The sequence below is a fragment of the Thalassophryne amazonica genome, chromosome 15 (assembly GCF_902500255.1).
Source record: "Thalassophryne amazonica chromosome 15, fThaAma1.1, whole genome shotgun sequence".
In the NCBI taxonomy this organism is placed as follows: domain Eukaryota; kingdom Metazoa; phylum Chordata; class Actinopteri; order Batrachoidiformes; family Batrachoididae; genus Thalassophryne; species Thalassophryne amazonica.
Window position 1 is genome coordinate 18,726,983 of NC_047117.1, and position 10,921 is coordinate 18,737,903.

Below are 10,921 nucleotides of genomic sequence, written 5' to 3' on the forward strand. Positions count from 1 at the left end.
CTGCAGCTTCTGCTTCAATGCTTGATACAAGAAATATGTTTTCATATCTCAAAAACTAACACTGGATTTGGATTCAGCGCCCCCAAATAACTCAAAATCCGTTGGAAAAACTCCATGCAAGAAAAATCATGTTGACCAGTGTAATGTGACCAAGGGGTGATGGGGTCCCAGCCTTGCTTGACAATTTCAATTTATTTTCATTTATATAGTGCCAAATCACAACAGAGTTGCCTCAAGGCGCTTCACACAGGTAAGGTCAGCATTGTATTCCATGTGATGACCAGTGTTATTATCATCTGAGAAATTCAGGAAAACATTGGAGGGAAAAAAAAAAGCTGTGTTTCACAATGTTGTGTGATTTTGAATATTCACATTTGGTAAGATTAACCCCCCAAAGGCACCAACAACAACATACTTGCTCACAGAGGGAACGATAACTGCACTCTCTTTGACGATCTAACTCAAAGGTTTCTCCCAGTAGCGGATTGAAGGGTTTGCCTGTACGATGGACAGTGGTGGAATACGAGGAGACCGTAAAAGCTGCAACATAACACATCTGTTCTAGAGAGCTGTGACATTTGGCAGCCTTGTCCAGCAGCTCATAATACTCCAGGTCTTCAGACAGACGTTGCAGCATTGAGAGAGGCTCATTGAAATTCACCTTTTGGGAAAAGGACAAGAGAACTTCACAATCACTCTCACAAGAACGCAGTCCTGTGGATGGTATATGTGGATAATAACATCTGTTTCTTACAGGCATTGGTATCTTTGAGAGCTCCTTTCCAATACAGTTCTTCATGATGCTCCACAGGTTGAGAGAATAATTGGGTTTGTCGGGTATCCGAGTCCGTCTTTGCCGAACTGGATATACGTCAAGGGACTGTGGAGAATCTGGGTTGGATGCTAAAGACTGTTCATCAAACTAAAAGAAGAGGTGTGAGCTGTAACAGCTGTCAGGGACAGACCACCACTGAACATTAACATGCAAAGAAGACACATCACAAACAGTGCACAATTAATCTTAAAAGGCATTTACCGACTGATCTTCTGTTCCAATCTCACTGCTGACCGCACTAACATTGCTACCAGATCTCCTGGTAGGAAGATAAAGAAAATAAAATGAACATTAACCAAAGCAGAAAGAGAAGGAAAAAAAAAAGATCTGAAATGAGTTTAGAACCTGTGATACTTGGGGTCAGCAGGGACAGTAATGAACTCCTCTGGATCTTCTATCGCATCAAAGAACTCATTCTCGTCATCCTCGTCACTAATGTCTCCTTGAACTGACACATTAGACCCTAAATTCAACACAGACAGCAGGAGAATAAACTAAAAATCTATTTTGATTAGCATTCATACAAATGTATTCAGTAAGAGATGAGAGCCTTACCCTTGTTACCTGAGGCAGAATTGCTTAATGAAGCAGGTAGAACAGTAGCTCCTCTGAAAGCCCGTTCCAAGTGGTTGTGTTGTTTGGCCAGCTGCTCCAGAGTCTCCTCCAAACGTATCCTTTGGTCTCTTTCAGCCTGTAAAGCCTTCTGCCACCGCTTACTGTGAGCCTGGGCCAGGGTGAAGAAGTCCCTGCATGCCTTGAGAAGCAGATACACCCAAAGGGCAGCACATCAGCAAGACGTTCAGCAACAATATTGTGCAATGTTCACAGACAAACGCCTGGAAAACTTACATTGATCATGGCATTAGAGGTGATTCGGAATAGTGTGGCACGCTCTGTAACTTGTCTGATTTTTTCACTCATGTCCCCTGCAGCTCGAAAACCCTCCAGTTCTGACAGAGACCTGTCCATGGCATCCAGAAATAAAATGAACTTCAATAACCATGCAGTAGAGGAGCAACCTTAACACTCTGGGACACCTTCACAGTGACTGAAGTTTGGCTGGGGTGTCCCTCTTAAAAGTGGCAGGCATTTTTGGTAGGGCTCCAGTTGGGGTCAACATGGATTAAAAAAATAAAAAATATCTAATCCTGTTACAACATTCAGACCGATCCTCTACTAAAGTGAAATAATAAATAAATGTTGACACCTGCTATTTAAAGGCTTTATATACACTAACCGGCCACTTTGGTACACCTAGTCAATTTCTTAACACAAACACCTAATTAGCCAATCACATGGCACTAACTCAAAGCATTTAAGCATCTAGATGTGGTGAAGACAACTTGCTGAAGTTCAAACTGAAAGAATTTTGAACATAGCATGGTTGTTGGCGCCAGACAGACTGGTCTGAGTACTTCAGAAACTGCTGATCGACTGGGATTTTCATGCACAACCATCTCTAGGGTTTACAGAGAATGGTACACAAAAAAGAGAAGATATCCAGTGAGCAGCAGTTGTCTGGATGAAAATGCCTTGTTGAGATCAGAGAATGGGCAGACTGGTTGAATGGGTGATTACATGATGCTATCATGTCAATATAGACCATCATCTCTGAAGACCGTTTCCAAACACATTGCCTGAATCTATGCCACAAAGAATGAAGGCGGTTCTGAACACAAAATAGGGACCAATTCAGTACTAGCAAGGTGTACCCAATAAAGTGGCAGGTAAGTGCATTTGCCAGGAGATACTGTTTTTATATGCACATCTTGCTTTTGATTAACTTCTTTTCTCAATAACACATTGTTTCCGAGAGTACTAAAACTACTTCATCTGAAATCTGACACCTTTGGAGGGCAGAGCCATGCTTGGCAATAAGATCATTGCAGGTGCCGAGGTCCTCCACCTTGCTGCTTAGTGTGCGGAGTGTGGACTGGATTTCTGAGTTACGTGAGCCTCCACCCTGTCCTGAGGTGGGGGGCAATGCAGAACAGTCATCACCCGAGTCGTCTGAGAGAGGGATGAGAAGGTAAAAATGTCCCAAATCAAAGAAACATGATGAGTTAAAAAAATGAATAAATAAATTTAGTCAATGGAAAAAAGCCACAACTGTGTCTTTTACACAATGTGTAACCATGTTTAATTTGCTTTGTCTCACCAGATTCAGTCTGCATGCGGACGGCCTTTGCCTTGGCGAGCTCCAGAGCAGTGATCCAGCGCTGCCGCTCGACCTCTGAGCTGGCCTTCAGGTGATAGGTTTGTGCCCCACCATTGGAAATGACAAAATTACATGAATCCTCCACAGAGATGTTGGCTGTGGCCAGGTTTATGGTGCCTCTGCACGTGTGCCCCATCTCTGCCTGTGTTCTAGAGTCACATTAAAGATATTTGAAATGGTGATATTTATAAATGCACATGAAACGATCATTTTGGCAATATTCACATTCCAGCTGACTTCAAACTTTTCTCACCCTTGGAACCAAGGGCCATAGGAATAATACTGTAAATATTTGGTGCAATGATTGTGAAAACACGTTTAATGATTTTTTTTATTTTCTCAAATTTGGTACAGGCAATCCTTGGGGGGGGTCTGGTTATGGCAAGTTAGACCGAATCCCTGTGGGCCCCCCAGGATGGGCAAAAAAAGAAGCAATTTTTCTACATTGTTAGCTTTATTGCAGGGAAAAAAACTGTTTTCCTCAAATTTAGCAAGATAGATTCCTTGAATCAGTGTCCACGTACACAGAGATTTTCACAGACCCTGAATCTTTCTAAAAGCCCACATGGCACTGAAGGCTTAATTCATGCCACCTACTTGTTTTCTAAAAAACTATTCAATTAATTTTTCTGAAATTTTACACAGACATTCCTTGGGCCAACTCAATCACTGTGGGCCTCAGGGTCCCCCAGAAGGTTAAACAATTTCAGGCTAATACATACAAAAATACTTACTCAATCCCCCTTTCCCTAGATTTGGTCAAAGTTACTCTTTGTCCAAAGTACTTCAGAATCTCTTGATCCTATTTTTAACATTTGATGTTTCTTTCCATCAGTCATTGCTCATTTGGAGGTCTCCTCAATTAGTCTCCTTCTTACATACTCAACCAGAGGACTTTTATTGAGATTTAGAGTAAGATCAACTTTATTTGTCCCGAAGGAAATGATTTTGCCAGAGTACTGAAAGAGTGACAGTAAACAGTGAACAATGTATTTTTTTTGTTTGTTTTTTAATACACTGGCACAAGATGTTGGACAATACTGCACATAACTCTGAGTAACTAAAAAACTCTGTTCATTATATTGATCCTGCAAAAGGGAGAGAAATTATACAGTGTGATTGCCACAGGTAGGAAAGGCCTCCTGTGGGGTAGTGTGGTCCACCTCTGGTGGTCTCACTCTGTGGCTGAAGGTGCTCTGATAGGACATCAGTGTGGCATGCAGGGGGAGGGAGGTGCTATCCCGGATGCTGAGCAGTTTCCTCAACATCCTCCTCTCTGACACCTCCACCACAGACTCTAGCTCAACCCCCAGGACACAGCCAGGTCTCCTGATGAGCTTGTTGAGTCTGTTTGTGTCAGCTGCCTTCAGCCTGCTGCCCCAGCACACTACAGCGTAGAAGATGACGCTGGAGACCACCAAGTGGTAAAACATCTGCTACAGGTCAGCAGCATCATTCTTTTTCCCATTGCTTAATTACCTAACTGGACCCCAAAGGATAATGTTGAGAAATACAACGTCAGGTAAAAAATAAAATAAGTCAGTGACAAAAATCAGGGTTTTCAAACTTGCTAGCCTGCACTAGCAACCAGTAGACAGTACATTAGTAAACAGCTGACCCCTCTTCCTTTTCTTCAATTTTCCAGCCGCACTGCAAAATGTGAAATCCTAAGTATGTAGGCTAGGCTCCTGTATAAACATGGCAGTACCATGTGGTGGCCTCCATGAGGCAGGCCTATTCTCATGTAGATACAAAATGCTCAACCTAATTTTAAGAAAACTCACTGATTCATTGTTGTATACACTAATGAATATAGTCTATCAAACTTCCAATAAGAAATCCCACTAAAGCATCCTATACACTGAAGCTTTAAACATGACAGTAATGTACCTGTAGTAGGATAGTAGTCCATTACTGAGAACAAACCAACGTCGCTGGTATCCTTTTATGTAGTTAGTCCACTTGAATAGCCAACCCTTGTATGTGTCTCCAGGAGTTGGCGTTGGAGACTTTGGCTCTGACATCATGACAACCTGTGGCTTACTGGGTGAGGTTAGAACCTGTGGATATTACCAGACCCCAATCAATATTTACACAGATAGTAGGACAGAGTGCCATTCGGTGTATATACGCAGCTGTTGCATGTGATGTCTGCATAAAACAGTGTTACAGACACACTCATGAATGGTTTTTAAAACACACACACACACAAAAAGGCAGAGTGAAAACTCTGAATCAGCATGATGGCAGCATAATTACAATTTACTATCTTCACTCTACTACATAGTTTATATTTTGGTCCATTGTGCTAATCCTTTCTTTATTTAATGTACAGTATTTCAGTGGCAGTTTGACTTTTCTCCCACAAAGTTTTCAATACCATGTAAGGTGCCCAAACAACACTTACAATCCAAACTCAGGTGACATTAACTGCCAAAAAACAATGTATAATAACTAAAATGCAGGAAATTGCACCTAAAAATTTCTGGGGGGGGGGGGGGGGTAATCCCCCACAGACACCCCCTTTAGTCATGTCTTACTTGTTCACAAATCCAGCCCCTCCCCATTACAAAATCCTAGATCTGCCCCTGATAGCCATCCCAGTATGGTAGGTATAGCCAGCTAGGGAGTCAGTGAAGGATTACACCAGGTCATTAAAAAAAGGTCCAATCATATTGAAAAGTATACCACATTATTTTTCTGTTCATAAAGATTCCAAAAAGATATAGTTTGGACTATCTATGACTGAATGTTGTGGGTTTTTGGGTAAAGACAGCAAAAATGATGACAAAGGTCAATTTCAGTTTGTACAGGGGTCAAAAGATAAAATTGCTCTAACTTTGGTAAAAAAAAAAGTGATGCAAATTTTTGGTTGAGCTTATATGATAATAGAATAGTTGTGACTGTGATTGATCTTCAAAGTAATGCACAAAGGTTGAGGTCCACTGGATTCTATGACGTGTTACCTCATAATGTGATAACTAAGCATAACAGATGGTGCAAACTATTCCTTTTTAGAACCCTATTAGCTCAATTATAATTTGCATAATATTCAGTCATAGATACAGTAGTCCAAACACCTTTTTGGAATCCATATGATCAGAAAAATAATGTGGTATACTTTTCAATTACTGGAGCATTTTTCAATGTTGACCCTTGTGAAATCCTTCACTGACCTCTCATAACTGCCACCCAGGGATGGTGTATACATTTTTGTGTAGGCCATAGTATACTGAGGCTGGTTTCTATTGTTGGAGCGGCTTCAGTGGTACTGATTAGGTCAAAATTGGCTACAGCCTGATGGATGATGTCTAAGATGCTATTTCTATCATTTGAATTGGACAAGGTCTGCCGTCTGACATGTCCTCTTTGAAGAGGAAGAAGAAAAAAAAAAATCCCACATGAGCAATGTATTGATCAAAAGTTTCTTCCCTGTCTGACCATGAGGGTATCAAGCAGAGCAAACCGTTCATATACGGACTTCTTTGACCTAAGTAAAATAAATAAATAGGAAATGAGCTGCTTCAGGCTTACATTTTGGATATAACAAGCTACATTCTACATGCAGACACAGAATGATGTGCCTTCAATGATGCTTAATATGAAAACCAATCCATTATTAACAGACAAAGCAGATTTTGCAGACTATAACCCATTTAAAAGTGCAAGAAGCGACTGTCTGATACGCGTTGTTTAAAGCCACTTACACAGAAAGGATGAACAGAATTTGGTGCCACTTGCTGATTTACAATTTAGTTAAAATTACTGAGCAGCCCGCAGAAACAATATCGATACCGTGTCTGGAGGACAGAGAATGTTTACTTATATGAACTCTGGTTTAGGACAACAAAGCTACTTATAAATACCGTCTGAACAGGAAGCTGTCAAACTATTAACTTTCAGGTCTGCGAAAAGCACGGCGTTTCCTGAACAAGCTTTTAAACTGGGGTTAAAAAAACGTACGCACTTTAGCAAAGCTCACCTTTGATATGCCAAACTTCATCCATCTATGCCGTACATGTCCGTAGAAATAAGCGACGTCAGCTAACTAGCATTAGCATCAACTTAGCTTCCCTGGATTTTATGGCGAATGGCACTCAAGGTGCTATATCGCCACCTACTGATTGGAGGGTGCAACAATTATGTACAGAAGAAAACACCGCTTTGAAATGAATCAACATTAGTGTCAAAAATTGCTGAGACCATTGAAAATGAACTCTCTCACTTTGATGACAGCTTGAAAAAGGCATGTATTTTGCTAAAAAAAAAAAGAAAAAAAGTTGTAATCTTGACAAATTGTAGTTCATTAATTCTAACACTCAGGTGGTGCAACATGAATTGCATCTCTCACAAATGGCATCAAAACTGCTCAGAGTTGAAGAATTATTTTGGCTATTCTTACCAGTTTCCAATGTTTGACTTGGGAGGAAAAACATGTAATATTTGACTCCAGAAACTTTTTTTAAACACCCACCAAATGTTTAAATTATTTTCCATACAAATCTCCATATCTCAGTATTGGTCAAACCAAAACAGAATTGCTGCACTGAAAAAACAGGAACCAGGAGATATTTTTGAACTTTTTTTTTGATTAGATGACTGAGGACCACCAGTGTTCACAAAAAAGAATTTTATTTAAAAACAAAACAGCAGGGTGCAACTTAATGCAATTTTTAGTTTTACTTAAATCTGGTCTGAAGTATGGTTGCTGCACAAAGATCACAAGTTTTACAGATTCATATCTTAAACACAAAAACCTTATAATCTACTTTTGCCAGTTTTACACCAAGTATATCACTTTCTGAATGTGTGCCTCAAAATGTGAAACAGCTGTTAACTAAATTACATCATAATGACAGCTACTCTGTTACATTTGAGTGTTCAGAAATTACAGAGAACACCAAATTGTGTCTTATCTTGATATGTTGCAATACAAAATGAGAAAAAAAACACCACCACTTAATTTACGTATTTGAGCACTTCTTCATAGAGTTAGGACCAGAATCAAATTAATTATTTGACTTAAGAGCTTGTACGAATGTTGTCATGCTAACACTGCTTCTATTTGGTGATGGTGTTTGCATTCATACTTTTTCCACTCCCACTAAGGACAATATATGGTGTTTTCTGAGATTTCTGTTTTTCTTGAAGCAAAGCAACTGTCCCTAGAGGTGTATCGCTGCTGCTCATCTTCTTCAGCAGGGCCTCTTCTTCCAACTTTTTCATCCTCCGCTCAGTCTTCATCTTTCCAGACCCTTTCCCATGGAATCGATGTGAAAGCTGCCTGAAAGCTTCTTTGGGGGCGAGTTTCCTCCCTGACTCGTCGACATATTCAATCTTGACGTCAGGTTTATAGCTTTCTTTCTCCTTGAAGTCTTGTGTGAAGCCTCTGTATTCTTCTCTACGACTGTACTTGTCATCGAAACCCATCTTGTCCTCGATGCAGTAGTTGCCATTGGGCAGGGCACCTTTTGGAGCTTTGACACGTGCTACTTTCTGCATTTGTGTGTCCAACAGACCTTTGTTTTTGCATAGTAGCAATGCAGCAGCCAGGCCAGAGTTGACAATGGGCTCTTCATCCAAAATTGTGGTGGAGGCAGTGGAGAAATCGGGTTGCTTCTGCTCCTCGTCCAAGTTGACTGTGCTCCACCCAATGTTCTCATCCATGTCTGAGTCAGAGCCCCCGGCATCCTCTTTTTCGGCATCTTGTTCAAAATCCATGATGTCCTCTTGGTCCTCTCTGTTGCCTGAAAGGCCGTAAGTAGGAATATCACCCAGAGTTCTGCAAAACTCAGAGGTGGCGTTAAAAACAATGTTGTTGCGCCTCTCTGGATCATTGTCATTGTCAGCTCTACTGAGCATTATGATCTGCTCTGCCACCTTCTCACCAGAGTCTTTGAGAAGCTGCTTTTGCTTCAGCTTCCTCTGCTTCTCCAGCTGTTTCTGCAGCTCCTGCTCTGCCTCATCTTCCTCAATTACAGCTGGCTCAGTAGGTGTGAAGTCCTCGTCTTCACTTATGTCCATTTCTGCTGCCCTAACATCATCAGACAATTGGGGGTTATCATGGGTCGCTTCACTCTCCTCTTTAACTTCATCAGCATCATCATCCATCTGTCTGCGGCCACGGCCGCGTGTCCTTGAGCCAAAGTCAGAGTGGCGTGTGTCGTCGACAAGTTCATCTGCAAATGTCTGCTTCTCCTTCTTCCTGATTTTCTTCACGCGTCGCTTTGTTTTTTTGAAGCCCACCATTTCTTGGGGCGTCAAGTATTCTGAGGCCAGAATGAGTCCAGGCATTTGCAAGGACTGTGCCTGACATCGCAGAGTTTCTCTCATGGCCTGGAGCTCTTTCACGTGCCCCCCGTCAGCCAAGCCACCTGTGCTCAACCGGAAACTCTTTTTCTTTTCACCCTCTATCTCTTCATCGTACTTTGCCAGCACAGACCGGGGCTTAAAAACAATCATGTCGTCAACACTCTCCTCCTCTTCATAGGGCTTGTAATCTGGCTTTTTCTTTTTTAACTCCACGTTTCGTTCTGCTTTCTCTTTGTCAACAAGACCCACATTTATGAGCACATCTTCCTCCTCTTCAAGTACGCCTTTGTCTTGTAGAGTTAAGATGACAGACTGGCCCTCATTGAAGGACTCCACCTTGTGTTGTACCTTGAGTCCCTTGAGATGCTGAGATGTATAAGAATCCATCTTGCTTTGTGCAAACTCCTGTTCAACCAGAGCGCTCACGCCGAACTCTTCATCCATCTCTTGCAGAAGTTTGGCACGTTTCTCTGCCATCTCTTTCTCTCTTGCAAGTTTTCGGCTTCTTTCCACCCAAGCAAGCGTGTTGTCGAGCCAGTCATCCTCTGCAAGGCTTTTCACTTTGCCCAATTTTTGGTTGAGGAGGCGTTTTTCTTTCATGGCAGCGAGCTTTTCTCTCATCTCTTTCTGCTGCTGTATGAGAACAGGGTTGATCGTCTCAGCCACAAGCGGCTCATCTTTGGTCCCGAGCTCTTTTTTGTTCTCGTTTAACTCCAAAGGCTTCAGACCCAGCTTGGCTCGGAGTTTGTTTGTCTCCTCGATGCTGAGAGAAGCGTCTCCGCTGGCAGACGTAGGCCCCACGTCGTTACTGGTGTCCTCATAACTGCGATCAACTTTCTCCTTCTTCACCCGGAGCTCCCCGCTGCTCTTTTCACCTTTGCTGCGGCTCTCCCGTCCGCTTCTCTCTCGGGACCTGGAGCGTTTCCGTTTGTCTCTTTCTCGAGGCCCGTCTCGATCCGCAGCATCTCTGTCCCTCTCCTTGTGCCGATGTTTCTTATGTTCGCGGCGGCGATCTTCTGTATCCTTGTCGCGGTTCTTTTCTTTGTGTTTCTTTGATGAGCCCATTTCTTTTTCGGCTGTTCACAACAGTTGTACTTAAAAAAAATAGGTGAGTCTCCCCGTTAGTCGTCACACATTAGCTCAAAAGCTAAGTGGCTAACCGACGGTCAGGCTCAAATCACGCGACACTGGAACAAAATGTATTTGTGTCAAAATCCCCGTTTATCGACAAAAAAAACAAAACAAGAATACATCAAAAACAGCTCATGTGCTCTTGCAATATATGCCAGTTTAACTCGCTTCTTTTCTACAACTTTCACAAACGAACAACAGACGACACTTCGTAGAAAAAAAAAAATAACTTCCCGTGGTCGAAGTTTAATTTCACTAGTGATACACACTGCCCCCTGCTGTATGGGAATGTTTAAAACACACCAAGCCAGTCGCTGTTGGACAGATTTGGATGTTATTCTTTGCCTTTCACGTGTTGTAAGACCTGCAACCCTTTGATGCGCCTGCAATTCATGAAAGACCGCATCCTGACATTTTCATCACCT

At 42.0% G+C, this 10,921-nt stretch overlaps 2 protein-coding genes across 4 annotated transcripts in view; both read right to left on the minus strand.

Moving 5' to 3' along the window:
* Window positions 1–7,184, minus strand: part of LOC117525771 (oxysterol-binding protein 1-like) — a 29,368-nt gene extending 22,184 nt beyond the window's left edge. For all 3 annotated transcript variants that reach the window (XM_034187711.1, XM_034187710.1, XM_034187712.1), the window contains exons 1-10: window positions 7,036–7,184; window positions 4,944–5,113; window positions 2,994–3,202; window positions 2,683–2,845; window positions 1,685–1,796; window positions 1,391–1,589; window positions 1,181–1,298; window positions 1,037–1,094; window positions 755–922; window positions 416–661 (exon numbers count right to left, since the gene is read on the minus strand). In XM_034187711.1, coding sequence (XP_034043602.1) covers window positions 416–661; window positions 755–922; window positions 1,037–1,094; window positions 1,181–1,298; window positions 1,391–1,589; window positions 1,685–1,796; window positions 2,683–2,845; window positions 2,994–3,202; window positions 4,944–5,113; window positions 7,036–7,056 — 1,464 coding nt within the window. In that variant the 5' untranslated portion in view covers window positions 7,057–7,184. The remainder of the gene's footprint in view (window positions 1–415; window positions 662–754; window positions 923–1,036; window positions 1,095–1,180; window positions 1,299–1,390; window positions 1,590–1,684; window positions 1,797–2,682; window positions 2,846–2,993; window positions 3,203–4,943; window positions 5,114–7,035) is intronic.
* A 546-nt stretch (window positions 7,185–7,730) lies between these two features.
* Window positions 7,731–10,720, minus strand: sart1 (spliceosome associated factor 1, recruiter of U4/U6.U5 tri-snRNP). The gene has a single exon (XM_034187713.1). It carries the CDS (start codon window positions 10,428–10,430, stop codon window positions 8,115–8,117), a length of 2,316 nt encoding a protein of 771 aa, XP_034043604.1. The 5' UTR covers window positions 10,431–10,720; the 3' UTR covers window positions 7,731–8,114.
* Between the last annotated feature and the right edge of the window lie 201 nt (window positions 10,721–10,921).

Coding starts and splice junctions, on each gene's coding strand:
- sart1 (XM_034187713.1), bottom strand. CDS start 10,430: ATGGGCTCATCAAAGAAACACAAAGAAAAGAACCGCGACAAGGATACA.